The sequence below is a fragment of the Oreochromis niloticus genome, linkage group LG3 (genome assembly GCF_001858045.2).
Source record: "Oreochromis niloticus isolate F11D_XX linkage group LG3, O_niloticus_UMD_NMBU, whole genome shotgun sequence".
In the NCBI taxonomy this organism is placed as follows: domain Eukaryota; kingdom Metazoa; phylum Chordata; class Actinopteri; order Cichliformes; family Cichlidae; genus Oreochromis; species Oreochromis niloticus.
This window is the reverse complement of record NC_031967.2, coordinates 20,132,769-20,154,368: the sequence shown is the minus strand read 5'-3', so window position 1 is coordinate 20,154,368 and position 21,600 is coordinate 20,132,769. Positions and strand designations below refer to the sequence as shown.

At 38.7% G+C, this 21,600-nt stretch overlaps 1 protein-coding gene and 1 pseudogene across 3 annotated transcripts; one reads left to right on the top strand and one right to left on the bottom strand.

Annotated features, from left to right (window-relative positions):
- Nucleotides 1–11,716: 11,716 nt before the first annotated feature.
- On the bottom strand, nt 11,717–14,665 carry LOC100692864 (E3 ubiquitin-protein ligase RNF19B-like; annotated as a pseudogene).
- A 76-nt stretch (nt 14,666–14,741) lies between these two features.
- On the top strand, nt 14,742–21,208 carry LOC102081408 (ubiquitin carboxyl-terminal hydrolase 47). 3 transcript variants are annotated; one of them, XM_005454443.4, is made up of 12 exons: nt 14,742–14,808; nt 16,076–16,202; nt 16,296–16,392; nt 16,727–16,857; nt 16,982–17,052; nt 17,871–17,996; nt 18,091–18,186; nt 18,273–18,401; nt 18,481–18,609; nt 18,703–18,737; nt 18,890–18,924; nt 19,598–21,208. In XM_005454443.4, the coding sequence occupies exons 2-12, from the start codon at nt 16,145–16,147 to the stop codon at nt 20,503–20,505; spliced, it is 1,815 nt and encodes a 604-aa protein (XP_005454500.2). In that variant the 5' UTR covers nt 14,742–14,808; nt 16,076–16,144; the 3' UTR covers nt 20,506–21,208. The 3 variants fall into 3 exon arrangements, with proteins under 3 accessions (XP_005454500.2, XP_005454501.2, XP_019209449.1); XM_005454444.3 differs by having other exon boundaries at nt 16,730–16,857; nt 19,598–20,691; XM_019353904.2 differs by lacking the exon at nt 19,598–21,208 and adding an exon at nt 19,447–19,524.
- The last annotated feature ends 392 nt before the right edge of the window (nt 21,209–21,600 follow it).

Genomic DNA, 21,600 nt, shown 5'->3' with positions numbered 1-21,600 from the left:
TCACTAGAGCCGTTGAGAACACCGGACTCCCAGCAAATCGTTTTCAAACCCACCGCTGTCTTTCGCTACTCAGGTTAAACGTGATATATAAGTCACTTAGATAACTTAAAAATGATATTGTTTGGCTTTTTTTAGTATTTTATTTGTTCCTGAGTAAATTGGTTTGGCTGAGATTAAAGTTATAGTTTTTACACAGCTGAATAAACGTCAAACAAACAACTGATTATCAGAAGTGTGAGATGCTCGAGAATATACTCCAGTGTCCTGTTATATTTTAGATAGCAAGGAGCAGACTGCTGAGTTTATTAAACTTCACCTAAACAATCTGCAGATTTCATTAAAATTTAATAAAATATCATCTTGTCTTTATGTTTAGTTAGCACATACTTTAAACACTTAAAGCTTTAAGCTAATGATAGTTATATAAGAGCAGATGCATGCTGGTGCAGTAAGCTGGACGTTTTACGTCCAATGGATGCATGATCTGATTAGTCGACTAATCGCAAAAATAATCGGTGACTAGTCGACTATCAAAATAATCGTTTGTGGCAGCCCTAATCTGCATGCAACATCACTATTAATAATGAAATGGTAATGATGATTATAAAAATAGCAGCAAATAATAGCAGTAAAACATTTCTCCTCTTGACAAAGTGCTAGCCTTTGTCCAACAAGAGATCATGACAAATGGACAGATGCAAGGTTATCGTTGGCTACGTCTTCATGCAATTCAACATGGATTTGTGGTGTCACAAGATACTGTAAGATGCATAATCAAATTGGTTGACCCTCAAGGTGTGGAACTGAGATGAGCTCGACGGTTGAGAAGACAGCTGCAGAGGGCCAAATGCTCTCTGGCACATGGATGGCTATGACAAGTTGAAACCATATGGTATTGCTATCAGTGGCTGCATAGATGGTTTTAGCCACTATGTTTTATGGATGGAGTCTTATACCACAAACAATGACCCTAAATTGATTGCAAGTTATTTTCTGAAAACAGTTTCATGCATCAATGGATGTCCAGAGAGGTTACGTGCTGACCGTACAGAAAATGGTTGTGTCGAACAAATGCAGATGTTTTACGGAGAAACCACACAGACAGTTTTGCAGGTGAGAAAGGTTTCCTTTACGGAAGAAGTACAGCCAAAGTATAGAAGGATGGTGGGCTACCCTACGTAAACAGAGTGCACAATTTTGGATGAACTTATTTCAAACTTTTCAGGATGATGGCCACTTCACAGGGGATTTTTTGGACAAAAGTCTTATCCAGTTCTGCTTTCTCAGTCTTATTCAGGTAAAAGCATGTGCTCATGCTATGTAATGTCTTAGTTGCAAAAATAGAACATATAAATATGGTTTCTTTAAATTAAATATGAATTTTATTTCCATTTTAATATGTCTTGACGCATGCTCAATCAGCCAGGTAAGGAATGATTTTTGACAAAACATTTCTCACACTGAAAAAGCTACATCCAGATGAACAGAATCAACTTTTCGGTTTTCCATTTTAAAACTTTGATGGAATTGTACTCATGTTATCAGTGGAAGTAACTGCACCTTTCTCAGCACAGGTGGAGCACGGAGCATTATATATTTTTTTTTATTGCCACATGTTTTTAATTACTATGGAGTCAGTTACCTAGTGGTCCTTTGGGCACGGTTTCAGAAAGCAATCTTATCATTTGGTTAATTCTCTATTGAAAATAGATTGTGGAATCATTGCACACTGAGTATAAAGTGTTGGGCTATCTATTCAACAGTAGAATCATGTAGCATCATTCTGTGTCCATGTGCTGTTTAGTGAAAGTGCTATTTTGTTGTTGCTGCTTGGTTTTACATTAATTAGAGGTCACTTTCTATGTCTGTTGATTAATGAGTTAGTGAGCCTCAACTTTGGCTAAATTTACTGGTACATGGTCTGTTTCATACACTTATACTGTGCTGTTTTTCATGTAGGATGAACTTGATGAAGTTGTGAACACATGGAACTCGCACAAAATCCGGCCAAGTGGTAGTGCAGTATCGCGTCGACCAGTATGTACTCATTTCCAGAGCTGCACAGTGCTGAGGATAGACTGAAACCTATTTCCATGGAGGATATCACTTTATGTGTGGAAGAGTGTAGCCCAAAAGGTCAATACCCCTGTGATGAAACAATCTTTGAACTGTGTTGTCTGCTTACGGTAGAAAATGAATGGGATGCCCCAGGAGATCCACTTGGTGCTGCAGATCTGTATATTAGGTGAAGAGAAGAAATACTGCAAAGTTTTTAAGAAATTTCAGTGTGTAAATGTACAAATAAATACAAAATATTTCTCTTTATCTTGATAACGTGATTTGATAGTGGGTGCCATGTCTTACAGGTACCTTTTATGCAGGTATTTCTGCACTGCATTAAATGAAAGACATCTTTTAGGTGTGACCAAACATGCCATTTTTCAGGTCATTCTGTCAGAATATTGCTGTTTATTACTGTTGTAATGTAAATTCAGAGTGCTGATAGGAGGTCTGCACCAACTAGTATCATTTTATGTTGATCATAGTGATAAATACAGTTTGGTTGGTATCTTTTTCACCCCAAGTTTGATTGTTTTTCTACATTCACACTACCATTAAACAGAAATGTTTATATGTTGCTTTAAAAAGCTGAATATTGTGATGTTATCAATCAGTTATGAAACACATGTCAATCCTTTTAAAAGGCCATACATTAAACTGCATTTACAAATGTTATATTTTTGATTGAATCATAAGTGTTGTAAACCTGCCTACCAGTGAATTGCAATATAAATTTCTTTGTTTTGTTGCCAGACATGTGCATAGTATATAAAATATAAACTGACCAGCTCCCTGTTCATTGTTTTCTGTATCAACCTTTATTCTTAATATTCATGGCTGGAAACCCAGGCACCAGCATATGATATGCTAGGTGCCTGGGTTATCTGTGGTATGTTTCAGCAAACCCTAGTAGCATTAACATTTCTAGGTCTTGACAACAGAACGTTTCTATAAACATGTATCACTGTTAATATTTCAAGTCGTTATGCCTTTTGGGGAGCTTTTAGTGCAATTATATTAAAGCAAAGGTATTATAATCATTTACCCATATGAAGATCCATCACCTAATTATTATTGTATTTCACTTCTGTTAGTTGTAAGATATTTTAGCTGGTTTTCATGTAAAATGACCATGCAGTGTGAGCTGTCGTATACAAAGCTCCTTTATTATATGATTCATAAAATTATAAGAAACATACCAAAAATATTTTGACTTTAATTTTGTAGTATCCCAGCACCAATGCAACAGAACAGTGCCTGCAAGTGGAACCAAGTTATTGTCCCATTAAGTGCAACATCTTTTACATTTACATTTGTGTATCTTTATGAAATGTTTAAAATGAAAAATAAATGGCATTCTTCCATGTTACTGAGCTCATGTGTGGCAGTCTCTTCTGGCCTGTTCAAATAGATAAGGAGCTTGATGAACATAGTCAAAACAACAATACAAATGTACTCTGTACAGTAACATTGTATTGGAAAAATGTTACAAGAAACATGACTAAAACTCATAGCCGCATAAGCTTCTCTGTAACAAGAATGACTCAACTTTTAAAACAGACTTATAGATCTCATACAGTCTTGTTACACATCAGTATACATCATAACTTGCTGTAAAGATCATGAACACTGGCTATTGTGGTATCACATATTCCTTCAGTGTCATCTATGATATAGAGATAAAAACAAATGCTAATGGTTGAGAACATGCATGCAAAAAAAAAATGCATGCATCATTTCTGGCACTAACAGGACATTTTTTCAGGTGTTAAGATTAATACTATCTCTAAAAACATGACAATTTGGCATGACAAAAGGTAATAATTATTATTAATAATAATAATAATCACAGCCCTTGACCACTGCACTGAACTGTACAGTGTTTATTTATGATCTCAGTAATCAGTAACTGTCTTCAAAACAGACTGAATCCTTTAGGCAGCTTGAATCAAGTTGGTGGATGAATAACACGTATGCTTAGGAACAATATGACATTAAGAAAATGTTTTAAAAATGATTTTAAAAAAATTCCAGTATATTTTCACTAACTTTAAATAGAACCTTTGTAATCAACAGCAAATACCAAACCTTGATACCTTAACCTACCTTAACTAACAATTGCATATACTGTAAAGCAAAATATTTTCAGAAATGACAAATGCTAAAGTATAAAATTGTACAGATTCCTTTTACAATACAGTGTTGAACAACAGCATTACTTTTACGTTATAACAATGTTCAGTTTTAGCCCTGACCTAATAACAAAATAACATCTGGATGAATTAGTCTTACCACTAATTAGTTACAAAAGTATTTGACTGTGCTGAACTCTCACACCACACATGGTGCATTAAAAAAAGTTTAAAAGAGCAGTTAAATATACTTTATAGATCTTTAGTATTCTTTCTTCATGCTTTTGCTGAAGGTTTCTGTCTTACAGCTCGAAAGCTTGGATCTGGTGAAGACAGCTCTGGATATGGTAATAAACAGTGTACCCGTTTGTTTTGTTTTGTGACTGTATCATATAAAACTCAAAATGATAAAATAAATTGAAATATTAGCCAAAACTCGACTTCTAACAGAGATGAGAAACTTCTCTCTAATTAAAAAAAAAAGTATTTTGTATAAGTTCAAAATACATAAAAATACATATTCCTAACATCTCTTTCTGCTCTAGTGTGCATGAACAGTTTGAATGTAGCACATTGCTGTTAGAGTCTAAACAATGTCCATCACCCAGACATTGCTTTCAACAACTGCATTTAATTCAGAACAAAGATCTGAGAAAGTGTGCTTTAAGATCACTGTAAACACTACTGAAAAGCACTTGTTCCAGAAAAAGGATTGCAAGTTTATTTGGAAAATACTGACATTCTTGGTAACCTTTCAAGAGTATTCGCACAACTGTCTTCCATTTTTCAGCAGGAAAATCATGGTGAATGAATGGCACTTTAACTGCTGTACCAAGGGTGCATCGCTCATAAAATTCATGCCAGAAGCATGTAAGTACATCTCTTAGTATTCCTGATCCAGTGCCTGGTTCTTCTGTCCTGTCTGGAAGTATGCGCTTCACATTCAGTGTTTTTTTCAAAATCTCTGCATCAGAGAAAGCAGTAATCATGTCATGTAAAGTGTAGGTATGGTGTATGGCAGGGGTGTCGAACTCCAGGCCTCGAGGGCCGGTGTCCTGCAGGTTTTAGAGCTCACCCTGGGCCAACACACCTGAATCAAATGATTCGTTCATTACCAGGCCTCTGGAGAACAACAAGACATGTTTAGGAGGTCATTTAGCAATTTAAATCAGCTGTGTTGGATCAAGGATACATCTAAAACCTGCAGGACACTGGCCCTCGAGGCCTGGAGTTCGACACCTGTGGTGTATGGTGATTGTTATTACATCCTCTGAATTAGTTGGACTGAGGGGTACAAGAAAACCCTCATAGACTAATGTGTCTTCTGTATCTTCCTCAGCATCAAAAATTGGACCAAAAGTAATTTCTGGATCATCTGAAATTTCTGAACCAGTGATGACTTCATCAAAATTACCCCCTGAGTTCCCCCACTTGCAATGGATTAATATCACTGCCACTGCTTTCTGAGACAAACACCACTTCAGATGTCTCGCTGGCATCTTTTTCAGGATCTTTTGGTTTTGTTGCAATGTAGAAGCGTAACATTGTCAGCCTCGCTGCCTCATACATATTGCCAATAGACTGGCAGGTGTCATCAGTAAGGTGGGTCTGTTTAAAGTCCCAAACCTCAAACTCAAAATCTGTTTCAGATCCCTTAGGAGATATGCCATCAGGAAAAAAAAGTTTCTTTCCTTCTTGAAGAATATCTTTTAATCCAGCATCAGTGGCCATTTGAATTTTTCTAGTGCCACCTCCCTGCTTCGCTCTCACCTGTTTGGCTGTTTTTCCATCACTATGTATCCATCCTATCTCAACATTTCGTGTTGCTTTTTGCTTCTTTGTCTGTCTTATTCCTGCATCTGCATGTGAAGTGTTCTCCTTTAGACTTTCCTTTCTGTTTTTCATTTTCTCACAAAGTTTTTGCAGAAGTCCTAGTTTTCTTTTTGACAGTGGTTGCTTGCTTTTGCAGAAATTGAAGAAGGCAATTTGGTGTCTGTAGGAGGGAATGCAGTTTGCCAAAGTTGTGTCATCCATCAGTGCTATGACATCACAGTCAATCTGCACTCAAAAAAGAAAAGAGTCATTTTCTGCAACATTTACACTGCAAAGCAATATTAAGGTTAAGCCTCTTAGGTGACCGCTAATGCCAGTAGGAGAGTACTGACTGTAGTTATCAGAAAAGCTATCTATTTTATGCAGGGCGAAACACAATAATGAAACAAACAAACAAAGGCATAGCCTTTCAGTAAATACTAAATCCTCTTCTGTATTTAAAAAAAAAAGGCAGGACTTGATTGGTTATAATGAAGGTACTATGTCTTCTAAGGATGTTCTATGACACTGTGGTGGCGTCTGCTATCTTTTATGCTGGAGTGGTGTGGTTTGATGCTGGAGTGGTGGAATGGCAGAGAGGGACAGAGGGAAACTTAACAAACTGGTCAAGAGGGCCAGCTCTGTCCAGGAACGGTCCGCTAAAGTCCACTGAGCAGGTTGGGGAGGAGAGGATGTTGTCTAAGCTAACATCCATCATGGACAACACCTCCACACCCCCTGCATGAGACTGTACGAGCACTGAGCAGCTCGATCAGCAGTAGACATTTGTGTACATATCTCTGTAGATTTGTATCTGTACATACGAATTTTGGTTGCTTATGTATGTAGGACTATTTTGTGTCTTACTTCTATATGAATGCCTGGCTGTGTATGAACGCCATCCATTTTCCTCTTGTTATAAGAGCTGTGTAACACCCAAATTTCTCATTCGTGGGATAATAATGGTTTATTATATCCTATTCTAATCTATTCTATTCTACAATAATGCAGAGTCATAAATACACATCCATTTAGTAATTTAAGCAAAGGTATTACACATAGAACACAAAGTAACATTGGAAATCACTCTTTGGCATAACATCAGGATTATCTCGTTATTTAATTGTCTATTTTTCTGTTTATGCGAACAATATGCCTGATTTGCGACTTTCTGCATTTCCATTGGTTGTGCGAACAAACGTCACATCACTCTGAGGTCAAGGTTCAAAGAGGCAGCGCTCCCCAGCCAGCACTTTTTTATAAATACATTCTACTGCAGGTTTGAGACGGACAGACTCCCACGCCTCACCCTCCCCTCCCCAGAGACACTGCTTCAGACAATGACCCCCAACACACCTTCCACTTCTCCCCCTTCACCCTCCCCCTCCCCAATCCAGACCCAACGACCACCACCACCCACCCCATTTCAGACTCAACGACCACCATCACCCTCTCCAATCCAGACTCAACGACCTCCATCACACCTCTCACCCCCCTTTCCTCCTCCCTGAAACTCAAAATACACACTGAGGATGTGAACCGACTATTTCAGAAACAGAAGCCCAGGAAAGCCCCCAGACCAGACGGTGTCTCACCCTCCTGCCTCAAGACCTGTGCTGAACAGCTGGCTCCCATCTTTACTCGCATCTTCAACAGATCCCTGGAACTGTGTGAAGTTCCCTCCTGCTTCAAACGCTCCACCATCATCCCTGTTTCCAAGAAACCCACCATCACAGGACTGAATGACTACAGACCTGTTGCCTTGACGTCTGTGGTCATGAAATCCTTTGAACAACTGGTGTTAGACCATCTGAAGGACATTACAGGCCACCAGCTGGACCCTCTGCAGTTTGCCTACCGGGCAAACAGGTCGGTGGATGATGCAGTGAATATGGGGCTGCATTACATCCTGCAACACCTCGACCGCCCGGGAACCTATGCCAGGATCCTGTTTGTGGACTTTAGTTCGGCTTTTAACACCATCGTGCCTGAACTTCTCTCTTCCAAACTCTCCCAGCTCAGCGTGTCTCCAGCTACCTGTCAGTGGATCACCAGCTTCTTGACAGACAGAAAGCAACAAGTGAGGCTGGGGGAGATCACCTCTGAAACTCGGTCCCTCAGTATTGGTGCCCCTCAAGGATGTGTCCTCTCACCACTACTGTTCTCCCTCTACACTAATGACTGCACCTCCAAGAACTCAGCTGTAAAACTCCTAAAGTTTGCAGATGACACCACCGTCATTGGCCTCATTCAGGATGGTGATGAGTCTGCATACCGGCAGGAAGTTGAGCGGCTGGTACTCTGGTGCAGTCAGCACAATCTGGAGCTGAACACTCTTAAAACTGTAGATATGACAGTGGACTTCAGGAGACATCCCTCACCTCTGCCCCCCCTCATCATATCAGACAGCCCTGTGTCGACTGTGGAGATCTTCAAGTTCCTGGGTACCACCATCTCCCAGGACCTGAAGTGGGAGACCAACATCAACTCCATCCTCAAAAAGACCCAGCAGAGGATGTACTTCCTGAGACAACTGGGGAAGTACAGTCTTCCACAGGAGCTGCTGATCCAGTTCTACACTGCAGTCATTGAGTCTGTCCTGTGCTCCTCCATCACAGTCTGGTATGGTGCAGCCACTAAACAGGACAGGTGCAGACTGCAGCGGACTGTACGGGCAGCAGAAAGGATCATCGGCGCCCCCCTGCCCTCCATCCAGGATCTGTACCTCTCAAGAACCAGGAAACGGGCAGGGAAAATCATCACAGACCCCTCACACCCTGGACACAGACTTTTTGATCTGCTGCCCTCGGGCAGACGGTACAGAAGCCTGCAGACCAGGACCACCCGACACAGGAACAGTTTCTTTCCCCTCACCATCTCCCTCCTAAACAGTTGAACTGTCACACTGCTCCCACTGCCAGACTGCAACTGCGCCTTATGTACATTCTGTAGTATTCATTCCACTTCATTTCATTTCTGTATTTTATGTATATACGTTTAGATTAGTTATTTATAGTTGGTTTACACAGCTATGTGTATGCATGTGTAACGTATATATAGATACGTGTGTGTGTGGGTGCGTGTGTGTGTGATTTACATTGCTGTACTCGAGAGCCACCATCTACCGGAACCAAATTCCTTGTATTTGTCTGCACATATACTTGGCCAATAAACACGATTCTGATTCTGATTCTGATTTTACTGTTCTATAAAAAATTTAAATATTAAGTTTATTTTTACTGGTAGTGAACTGTGAGTGGCTACACTCATTAACTGCACTGGGCAGCTCAGAGTATAAGATATGATTTCAATCTTGAGCTGACATATATTACACAGTGCAGGAGAATTATTATGTGATTCTGACATTATAAACAGTTTGCTCATTTCTTCCGACACTGTACCACTAACATATACACAGTTAAATGCACAACATGTTTTAGCTAACATGTTGTGAGGGGATCTTCAGTTGACCACGGTCAGAACAACAACCAGGGCTGTGTCGGTGGCTGTGAACGCCATCCATTTTCCTGAATGAAATATCCGCATAAACCTTCATTACAGTTTCTCTCCTCCGCTATACTAAGTGTAACTTACTTGTACACGTACTCAAACACGTTCATTCCTATATAACATTAAAAGCTAACAAGCATGCTAACAGCAAACTGTAACAGTTTTCCTGTAGAAATACGAGACACCAAACTATCTCTCTCGTTTTTACTCACCTTCTGCTCTTCCATTAATAAAATAGCATTGTGATGGCAAGCCACACATGGTAAGCTCCACACCTCACCACCAGTTGATTCACTTTAGTTTACGTTGCAGTCACTACTTTAATATATTCTACTTATTGTTCAATATTATTTCTTTATTAAATTTATTTATTTTTCCATCACACCTTCCAATGTTTATATGACGTGCACACATATTAACACTGCAAGGTCAAAGTTCTGTTTTATGTTATATTAATACATCTTTCTTTGTTTGAGTTACCTGGGGTTTGGCTTCTCCTTCTGTCTAGCAAAAGGTGTGGCAAAGGGCTGGGAGAGCTGAAGTACCACTGACAGCCTAATTGGATAAAACCACATGCTTCATCGCCTGGGGGGTGTTTCAAGTTTGTTTAATTGTTTTGCATTAGTTGGTTATATGGCAGCCATTTTCTTTTCCCCCCGTGTGTCATTTCAGCAGGTCAGTTTGTCTTATGTTTGTTTGAGGTTTCGTTAATTGTTATTCTGAGTTTAGTTTATTGAGTTGACCTCTTTTATTGATCTGCCTGTTTAAGTTTTTTGGCTTTGTTAAATATATTTTCATATTTTGGGGTCAATAAAACCCCTTTTTGGAATTAAACACCTGTGTCCTTTATGCTTCACTGCTTGGTCCCTGACAAGCATCTTCGGGGACCCCTTGGCCACCCAAAAAATCACTTATATCCAACATATTTGGCGTGTTAGTTCTCCACCTGCACAACTGGACACATCGCTGTCGCAGAAGCTGGTTGCCTGCAGGTGCCCACCTCAGAATACTGAGTTTAAAGTCAGAATTCTGAATTCTGAGATTAAAGTCAGAATTCTGACTTTAATTGCAGAATTCTGAGAAAAAAGTCAGAATTCTGAGATTAAAGTGAGAATTGTAAGAATATAGTCAGAATTCTCACTTTAATCTCAGAATTCTTCTTTTTGTTCCCCCCCAGTGGCCCTAGTCCTCTTCTGTATTTTTGTGTATTCAGGACTGACAGAGAGTTTTCTTTTGGCAGTGCCTCAAACAAGGAAATGAACAACCTCACCCACTCAGTGACACTTTTTTGTTTGCTTTCCTCACTACACTATGCATGTGAAAAAAACAAACTAAAAAAAAAGATAGAAACAAGAAAAAATGTTGCCAGTTTTTCTGGCAAAATCATGGCTGCAAGAGAGATGGACCAGGGAAGTGAAAAAACAGAGGCGAGGAAAGGAAGGTGATAAATTTGTCCAAAGGAGAAAAACCATCGTGGGATGAAGGTGTAAAGTGTAAAGACACAAGAAGATTATATGATGGTGAACAAAACACAGCAGCAAAGTCAAGCAGTCTGATGTTCTTTGTTCTTGGCTGGCTTGTTTAAGATCGGTTAGTCTCTTCTGAGAAAAAGTGATGTTATGAATATTTCTGTGCACAAGATTTGACAACAGAATTTAAAAATTCAGAATCTCTATAATGGATGATTTTGTTGCCTCTACGAAATACAAGTGCTAACTTGTATAAATAATATCCAGTGATCCTGATTTTTACTTATCAAATCACTAATATAATACAAAGGTCTCCTTTTATTTCCTTCTAATCAATCTGACATTTTGTTTAATGCTTATAATTTAGGAGCTGCTGATCCACTCTGCACATGTTGAAATAAAACAGAAGAAATGCAGCACAAGTTCTTTATTTTTCACATTGCGCTTAAACTACAGGCTAACATTTTGTCACACAAGTAGAGCTGACGCGTGATGTTAAGATTTGATTTGTAACAGACTTGAGTGCTGATAAAGTTTATTCATATTTCATATTCACAGACATATTTCAGTAAAAGATGTATGTATAATAATCTCTCTGCACAGTTAGTGATTTTAACAGAACAATAACAAACAGTCGCTTGTTGTGCAATTTAAAGTTCAGCCAGAAGGAGGCAGAGAAACTGACAAAATAAAGCTCAAAGTGTCTTTTGGAGCTGAGTTACACAACATAAATTTTTTTATATCAACAATTGTTAAAACCTTGAAGGAAAATATAAACATTCTTTTAAATTGTTCATGTGTCTTGTTTTCATGTTTTCCTCCACACAGGGATGGAGGTCTGCCTTGGAGCGACCCCACTGGGGCAGATTTCATATGGTGAACTGGTCTGTGAACATTCACGCTTCAGTTTCAGGCAGACAAAACAGAACTCCATCTTGCAGCGAGGACATTTGATATTTTTGCAGTATTCTGTGGTATGCTCCACCCTCATGCCACATGTAGGACAGAGTCTGATGGCGGGGCAGCTGGTGACGCCCTCCACCTCAGGCAGACTGATGGTTTTGCATGTCTGCATGAGTCCTTGTTCTGCAGGTCCTTGTTCTCACAGCCGTCGTTATCGCAGCGGTCAGATCAAGGGCCTGAACCCTTCCATGGTTTCAGACACTGCCAGCAGAACTGGTAGGTCTTCTTCTGATCAGCTGTGCATACGACACACTGGACACACAGGTTGGACAGATCCTTCCTCTCTACATCTGTTTTACACTGAGGACACTGATGTGGGAAACAGTGTTTTAAAGAAAAGAAAGAGACCTCCACTTTAAACATTTTTATCAAAGTAAAATGAACTGAAAGGTCACAATAATAACCATAAATCACTTACTGGCTGAACCTCGCAGTGGTCTGCAAGAGCCAGACGGGCCATGTTCTCTTCAAAATGCTGCATTTCCTCCACAGTCAGATCAGCCAGTCTGCGCACCTCCTGGTACGACCGCTCTGTATTACACTGTTTGGTGCCCTCCACTAAAGCCGGACATCTGAATTTGTAATTCCCCTGAAAACAACAACAAAAAAGACTCGCTGTATAATTAGAGAAATAACTAAGAACTGAAGTCCAAATCTTCAAGGCTCTTACTTTAATTATAATAATTATAATAGTACTTTGTTACATTTATATCTAATAGGCTACTGGCTATTTTCACAATCAAATCTGACAAACACACAATGATAACCTTTTAAAAAAAGTAAATCATTCCTTGAAACGAGTACCAGTACCACCCAACCCAGCTTAAACAATTTATAAGAAAAAGCAGGATCATGACCTAAAAGGTAACATTTGTATAATAATTTTAGCTAAAAAAGATTTATTTTAACAGAGCTCAAAACTTAAATACAACTTTGTTGCACCACCATTATCCAAATTAAGCATGAAACTTTATTTACAAGAAAAAATAAAGCGCTACAAGGACACGACATACCTCATCCAGCAGGTAGCGACACCAACGTGTCAGAGATTCAGGAGTGACAGCGTGGCCGCAGGACATCTCTGCTCTGAGAGAGTCATCACCTGAGGAGGGAGTGAACGACAACAAATCAAACATGTTGTTAGTTTAGAGAGGAAACGAAGTCAAACTAGATTTGCATGTCAAGCTACCCCTCCACACATTCAAATCCAACAAATCTCACACAGAGTGCATCATGTAAGCTGCTTTCCATCCCCACTCCTCCTTTTATACTGTGTCTGACTTTATCACCATCATATCTGTCTTTGGTCCCTGCTCTGGTCTGTGCTGGAGTCTAGCTGCTGCTTCCAGAACAGAAACAAAACACCAAATATAAATTATATTCAGTAAAAATAAAACAAATCTTACATGATGAATCCAAGTCATCCTCCCTGTTGACAAACTTCAGGGTGGTGTCTAGAGGGTCGTACTTCTTCTCCACCTGATCCTGTCCACGAATGCTCATTTTGGGGATCCAGCACTACAAATACTGTAACATAAGATTTATATTAACATGTCAGCCTGCATACAGACCAAAAATAATGACTGTCATTCTCACAAGATAGGAGTTTGGACTGAAAGGAGGATAAATGCTGTCTGATACACTGCTTCAGTGTGCTGATGGTTCACCTTTTCAAGAGGGAAATGAACCAACACATAAAAAACCAGAGATTTACACCCTACAACCTCAAACTGCTGTCAAATTAAAAGAGGAGTCTCAGATTTCAGTTTTTGTTTACATGCACATATTTCTTTAACAACAAACAAATAAAAAATGATTTCAATTTGCTGTTGAATAATGAGTAGTTTTAGTGATTCAGATTTCAAGCACTTTACAGCACCAGAATAAGTGCAGAGCCTTTATGAAGAGGAAAAGTACAATTTTACTTGTTTTTATAAACTTTATTTGCTTTTGAAGATGCATTCATGTTATCTGTGGTTGATGTCACTGTATGGTCTTCTTATTGTCTTTCTTGGACTGAATCCAGTGAATGTTTGTTAATGTCGTCTTGCATCAGTCCAGGTTTTTGAAGACTCCTCATATTGCTGGAGTTTTACTGGTGGAATTTTCCACTTTCATCCTAGATGAAAGTTTGAACACTGCTAGAAAAGATTCAGTTTATTCACGGTCTCTGTTACACTCCCAGATAAAGGCTTGTGTGCTGAGTTTCAGTTAAATAACCATGGCATTTAAAAAAAAAAATATATGTCTTAGCTTGTGTGTACCTTACAAAAAGTACTTCAAACATGAAGGGTTTTGAATCCAGAAGCTCTCATTCTTAAAACAACTTATTTAAAAACCTCCTATGAGGTGTGGCGAGTCACTCAAGGATGTTCCAACTGCCTTTAACTTTGTTACAGAATATTAACGTTTCTCTTTCTTGTGAGATTGTTATTACAAAGTAGTAAACATGTCCACAGTATTTTATGTAATATTTTAAAAGAATATAAACTTAAACTTGAAGGAGGCTTCGTAGTTATTTAAGTGGATAAACTGAAGATATTAACAGGCGATTTAATAAAGAGAGAAATGTTATGTCTTACCTTGTTGGCACAGCTCTCGTAGTTTTTAGGACTTCGGCTTTTATTTTAATGCTCAGCCACAGTAGGACAGCCACACATGTAACTCCCGGGTTTGATTTAAGTATTCAAATAAATATTAAATTTGCCGAGAATTAAGAATGTCCCGGGTCTGTGTGTACTTCCAGCGGTGGGTCCTTGTGTGTCTGTCGCACCTCCTCTCTGTCGCACTTCCTCGTTCAGCCTCTCTCCGGTATCGAAAGTGAAAGTTTGCTGAGGTCGGTAAATCAGATAGGCTGCACGGTGAGTACAGTTTACCCTCCCTTTTTACTACTCACCGTTAGAAAACATCATCATTAGTGCTGTCTGGACTTACGGGTTATAGCGTCAGTGCGTTTGGTACTTTATACTGAAGCTGTGATTGTTTTACTGTTGTTTGAATGGTCTGTTTTATCGCCCCTGAGGGCGGGTAAACGCGGCTAAGAGGCGGCAGCATGGTTCAATAACACTCGAGACACAGACTGTTACTGTGGACGAATTCATTCAAATTTAAAGTGTTTACAATGTAATTTGAAAGAATTCGCGATTTCAGACGTTTCAAGGTTATAGCACTTATAGCACATTTGTAGTGATAGCACATTACCAAAGAAACCTGTACTACCAACCGTAAAAGTATCGTCTTTATAATGTTGCTTTATTATTACCAGCTCAACTTTACTTAGACGAGCTTTATTTAAAGCGTGCTACATAACACAGTCCAGCTCTACTGCACGGAGAGAGAAAACAGAACAAACGAGAGGAGGCAGACACGACAGCGTCACACAGCTGTTGCAGATGTGTCTGCCGCATGACTCTGCTGTTCCACCACATCCTAAAGTTGATGTGTTGGATTGACATCTGGTGACTGTGGAGGTCATTTGAGTACACTGAACTCATTTTAATGTAAAAAGAAAACAGTTTGAAAAGGATTTGAGATTTGAGCTTTGTAACATAGTGACTTGTCCTGCTAAAAGCAGTCATCAGAGGAATGGTCCACTGTACACCATCAGCAGCTGTAACCATTGATATATGGCAAGATGGATCCATGCTCTCATGTTGTTTATGCCAAACTCTGACCCTACCATCTGAATGTTTGTTGGTGCCTGTCTGGTTATCCTCAAATTCTGGAATGCCAAACTCACTTTACATCCTGGGCCACATACAGCAAACTTTAATTTTAAGTGGGCCAGACCAGTGAAGCTCCCCTTCTGTCAGTGTAAAGAAGTTTAACTACACAATGCAAACCTGAGATATGTTATTATAAGGAAAAAGAAGCGCAATTTCAACAGCACTTTACACACAACTGTTATCTATTAATTAACTATTTTTGGCTCAGTATGAATGGCCATGGAAAGGTTTTTATCAGGAGAAAAAACTTCTTAAAAGCTTCTTAATGTCTATGCTTTTGTACTAATTTTCCAAAGCCATCTAATTGGCTAGATTGGCGTCTTTACCGGGTCAAGTGTGGCCCCCGAGCATTATGTTTGACTCTCCTGCTCTAACTTCTGCTGTATCTAATATCCTTCAACAGAATGAACCCAAGCATCTGACAGTAAAGTTCAGGAGTGAAAATGCCGACACACATCAGACGGACATCAGGATGAATCACTACCTCGTGTCGAGGTTCAGAAAGAAACTAAAAAGCCTTCCTGTTGCAGGTAAGAAGTGTAAAATGCAGCAGCTTAAAGCATGTGGCTCTGGTTATATGATGTGTGACTTATATTCCTCACCCCCACTGACTTACTTTTTAGATTACCATGGCCTCAAGAGTCCAGGTCTTACATGTTACCTGAACAGCGTGCTTCAGGTGCTTTTCATGACAGAAAACTTTCGCGACGCTTTGAAAAGGTTTGAGAAACAACTTTATTTGGGATGTTTTTAAATGTGGCTTTGTTGTCTTGAGGAGATGAACACAGCTGTCATGAGTTAGCATAAAGCCTAGATGCATGGGAAAGAAAAAAAAGAAGAAATGTAGGAAAATCAGAATAAATCAGAAACGTAGAGTATCACAGAAAATGTTGTTTTTTGTTTTCTTTTACTCTTTGACTCTCAATGTCAGAACAGAAGTGTCAGATTGATGTGAAAGTGTCTTCCAGGAGTTAACACATGTTAAAATCTGGAACTAAGTGGAATTATAAAGATTTTTAATCACATTACCTTTGTTTCGTGGTTACAAATTAAGCAGTCCAGATCAGCAGCGTGCCAGTAAAGAGCCACCAATTGTTGACCCAGAGCTGAGAAGGCTGTTTGATGATTTACAGAAACAGTTGGCCGAAACACGTAACATCACAGAGAAGCTGGGCATCACAGACGGTAAGATGGTTTATTTGACATGTCTCACTATTCTGTGCGTGCATTTGAAATGCTGCAACAAATATATTATCACTGGTGCTCTGGTAATTAATTTTGCATCCTCTTCTATCTCCCTGATCTTCAGTATTTGAACAACGTGATGCTGCTGAGTATTTTGAGAAGATTTTGTGTATGACGAGCCAAGACGCTTCCAAGGTGCGACCAATATACAGCTCTGTTTACTTTAGGGGACAGTGTTCATTAATCAGTGCTGAAATTTGAAAATATCTAAGTACATGTGTACAAGGTACAGCACAGCAGGCACCAGCTCTAGCTGTCTGCTAATCAGTGTTAAAAGGGTCCTTTGGAAAATAAAGAATCAGATTTTTTTATGTAGGTTCTTAAACCATAAACACATGTCTGGATAGCTGATTAAAAATCTCTCTCTATATATATATATTTATACTTTTTCAAATATGTGCATTAGTGAATTAAAGTGTAAAGATTAAAATACTTTTGAATTCTGCATGCAGAATTCTGCTGTGCAGATGGTGATAGAAGTTTAACTTCCAAGGAGAAAAAGTTTAAAAAGAAATCTTTTTAAAAATGTAAATGTTGGTGATTCTATACAGACTGTTTTTTATGTTCCAGTGAGTGTTGACAGGTTAAAAGTTCATTTATACAATGGTTAACAAATGAATTAGAGCGCCACCCTGTGGTAATGAATTTAACAGCATGCACAATGTCTTTAATCAAAATGATAGTTTTAATTCTAATATATAATCCATGAACTTTCACATTTCCCATTATACAAAAAAAGCAGAAAAAATAGCACAAATTACCTTTTTGATTAATAAGCCAAATGACAGTTATTTATTTGCATTCCTGAACAGAAAACAGGAGTAGATGTAGCAGTAGGCTTCACAAATTATTGTACTTTATTCTAACAAAATGCTTTTGTCAGTGCAGTATATCTCTAACAGTGTCTCTGATTACATGGGTGCACGGCAACAATTGCACTTTTTTGTGTCCAGATCTTTAAGGGAGAGCTGAATCACAGGACAACATGCTGTAAGTGCAACATGAAGAACGATTCCAGGAGCTTCTTTTGGATTCTGCCACTAATGGTGGAAGATTCAAGATATAAAACCTACAATTTGGTACTGAATTTTCTTTCATTAAAAGCAAGGGTATATATATTTTCTAAATGTTAAGAGAGCAACCTATTTCACATAAAATCTTCATGGTTTGCAGAAGCAAGGACTCGAAGCTTTCTTTGAGTTACAACAAGTATCTGGTGATGACCAGATATACTGCAGCCGCTGTGATGAAAAGCAAAATGCAAACATAGTGAGTGATGAATCTGATCTCTTAAAGTTTTTATCACAAAGATGAATGCCTCTGGTTCATGTAGTTGTTTTTATGTTGTGTCCTAGAAATGGGAGATAACACAACATCCAGATGTTCTGACCCTCCTGCTAAAGAGATTTACCTTTGACTACAAGCTGAGGCGCTATGTCAAGCTTCACTGCAAAGCTGATGTGCCTCAAACTTTACACATGGAGGTATTTTAGACACAACAGCAAAATGTTTTAACTTTTATTTTTTTAATTTAATGACTTTGTTTTATTTTCCTCTCTCCAGAAATGTACTTATGAGCTCTACGCTGTGGTTAACCACTTTGGCAGTCTCACAGGAGGACACTACACCGCAGAAATCAAATCATATGAAAATGGGCAGTGGTACAGCTTCAATGATGGACGTGTTGAAAGTGTAAGGGAGCATAATTTGACAAGTCCTCAGACAGTTAAGTGTTTAACAACATGACATTAAGTCTTTAATTTATTATTATTTTTCATTTTTCAGGTCAAACTATTTTTTGCTAAAGAAAACCCACTGAGGTAAACACTTCTTTTGTCTAATGCCACATCAAGAATATTTCCTGAGCTAGAACCATGTAATGTGTTACATGAAGCAGCTGGAGTTCACATTATTCAGCTGGTTGACTTTTGACGATGTTTGATGGCGTCTTTCTCATAATTCCTCATAACAGGTCTTCTACAGCTTACATCCTCCTGTACAGGAAAGGTAAGTTTGCTTAAGATCACCTCTTATAATTTTTTAAAATTCATAATTATAATTTATTTGAAATGGTTAACCCACCGAGAAAAGAAAATCATTTCCTACTGTACAATCTTTACCTTATGATATAAAGTGCTTTGGAGACAAATAACATTTAATTTGATTGAAATTGAAGGTGACATTATTTGACTAGACTTAGTGCAAAGAGTGTAAAAATGTAAAAGTTGTCTTACTAGCATACTTAAGAAGTGTTTCCCAAAACCTTGTAGATAAAAATAATATTAAGAGTATTTGAATAATAATTTTTGACCTGTAGGAGGAGCCAAAACTGCATGCTTTAAAGAAGTACTGGTTGTTTTAGTTTTAAGTTCTTTCACTGTTTTGAAGAGCACCAGTGTACAAATCAGAAAATTAATCAGTAACACAAACTGATTTAACTGTTTTTTTCACAATTGATTGGCCAGTTTGCCTAAAATATTCATTTCCTAAAAGCCAAATGTCACTTAATGCTGCTTTTCTTTTTTACAGAGTACCAGTTGTTTTGCCACACACATATCAGACTGATGCAAAACTTATGACATTTATAATAAATGCCATGAGAGCAATAATCTCTTCTCCAAATACAGATTAGTCATTGATCATTCTGTGTTTTACTAATCTTCAGTTTTTCTGTTCAAAGTGAGCAAAGAAGCTCCAAAGACTGAAGGAGGGGACCACGACGCTCAGTGTGCACATACAGATGTCAAGGCTGAAGGAAGGAGTCATGAGACACACAGAGGGGACGCTGATGTTCCTCATTATCAACCAGAAAGATATGATGACAAAGGGAAGGACATTTTAAAGAGCTTCAATGGTGATTTGCCAAAAAGCTGCTGTGATGATGGAATTTTGGGAGAACTGATGAACTTTAATGGAGAACCAGATAAACAGTCAAACCAAAGAGCAGCACGGATAAACAAAACAACTGACAGTCGAATAAGCATTAAAGCAGATGTGCAATGGCTTGATTCAAATACAAAGACACACATGTATCCTCAAATCAGCAAAACAGAAAATTTGAGAACACGGAAAATTTACGAGACTGAGCAAAACAGTAATTCCCAAAAAAAACGCCAGAATGCACGAGACACTTTCTGGGAAGTTAGGGACGACACTGATACTGAGACTGGAACAAAAACAAGTAAACCAAGGAGTAGCCCAGGAAGAAATAGAGAGAAACCTGGAGAGACTAAAGCTGAGGTAAAGAAGAAGGAGGAACTAAAAGAAGCATCAACACAGGAAAACAGCAGGCCTGTTAGACGGAGAGGGAACGGTTCTGTCTCTGCTGCTGATAAAAGGATTTGTAGTTGTTACTGTTGTTCAGTCCTGAACCCAACAAACTACTCCAAGAGTCACCGGACAATCAATGAAGCCTCTAATTATAAAAAATCAGTAAATCAGGGCAGAAATTTAAATACCTTAAACAGCAACATTATGAAAGAACAGCACGTTGTTACTGCAGACAGCAAACTCAAGACCAAACACAAGCAACAACAAACTGCAAGCGTGACAGAGAAAAAATGTGTTATAAAAGAGCCTTGGAGGTGATGTTGTTAATTGTGACCGGTAAACTGTGATCAGGAATGCATTTGTTTATGTTGTTATATGTCAATGTCTTTCTTATTTACTATTGGCTAATGCACATAGGTAATCATAGTTTTCCCAGTTTGGGCCTCTACACATGTTCTCTGTAAATCCAAATAAATCACTAACAAACTGTGTATGTATTTAAAACGTTCAGTAAATTATTTAATGCAGCGGTCTCCAACGCCCGGGCCACGGTACTGGTCCGTGAGTCGTTTGGTACCAGGCCACAAGAGTTGAGGCTCAGGTGTGAAATTTATGGTTTCAGGGTTTTTATTGTTACTTTTTAATGTTTTATCATTAACTTGGTTTCCCTGGGTCTTTTCCTGTGTGTTATGAATATTTCTTTTGGTACCAGTACTGGTTTTATTTTGTTGTATTTATCCGCGACACCTCAGAGGCCGGTCCGTGAAAATATTGCCCGACATAAACGGGTCTGTGGTGCAAAAAAAAAAGGGTTGGGGACCGCTGCTTTAATCAGACTTTGTGCATTTGTGTTAGAAAAATTTACATGTCAAGTTCTGCAGGTGTTACTTGCAGAAGATCTCAAACACACGTCTTTGTAATGTGGCCCTGAGAGGTCAGATGCAGTACAGCAGCTGCAGGAGTGACAGAAACGGAAACATATGATGGACTGTGCTGAGAGGCGCTGAAAAAGTGAAAGATTCACCTGTGTCCAAGATAAGTTGTGCGCTAGTAACATGATTCATATGTGCTTTTTGGCATTTTTTGACATGTTTTTTTCAGCTTCGTGTCCATTCTGTTTTTTCTAGCTCTGCTTTGTGTGCTTTTTGCAGCATTTTCTATTAGCTGTTGTTTCCTTTGGTTTTAGTAAGTTTGACCTCTCAGGGCCACCATACTTGTCCCCACAGTTAGTCAAGATGTTGAACATGATACATGTTGTTTTATAATGGAACTGATAAATAATATTTGCAGGGATTTTTAATGAGATTCGTGTTAAAGAGGAACAGCAGGTAAACAAACACGCCCTGCTCTCATCATAAACTGAGATATCAGTTTAGATTTCCAGTCAGGGAAACGTCCAATAAAGAATCACAA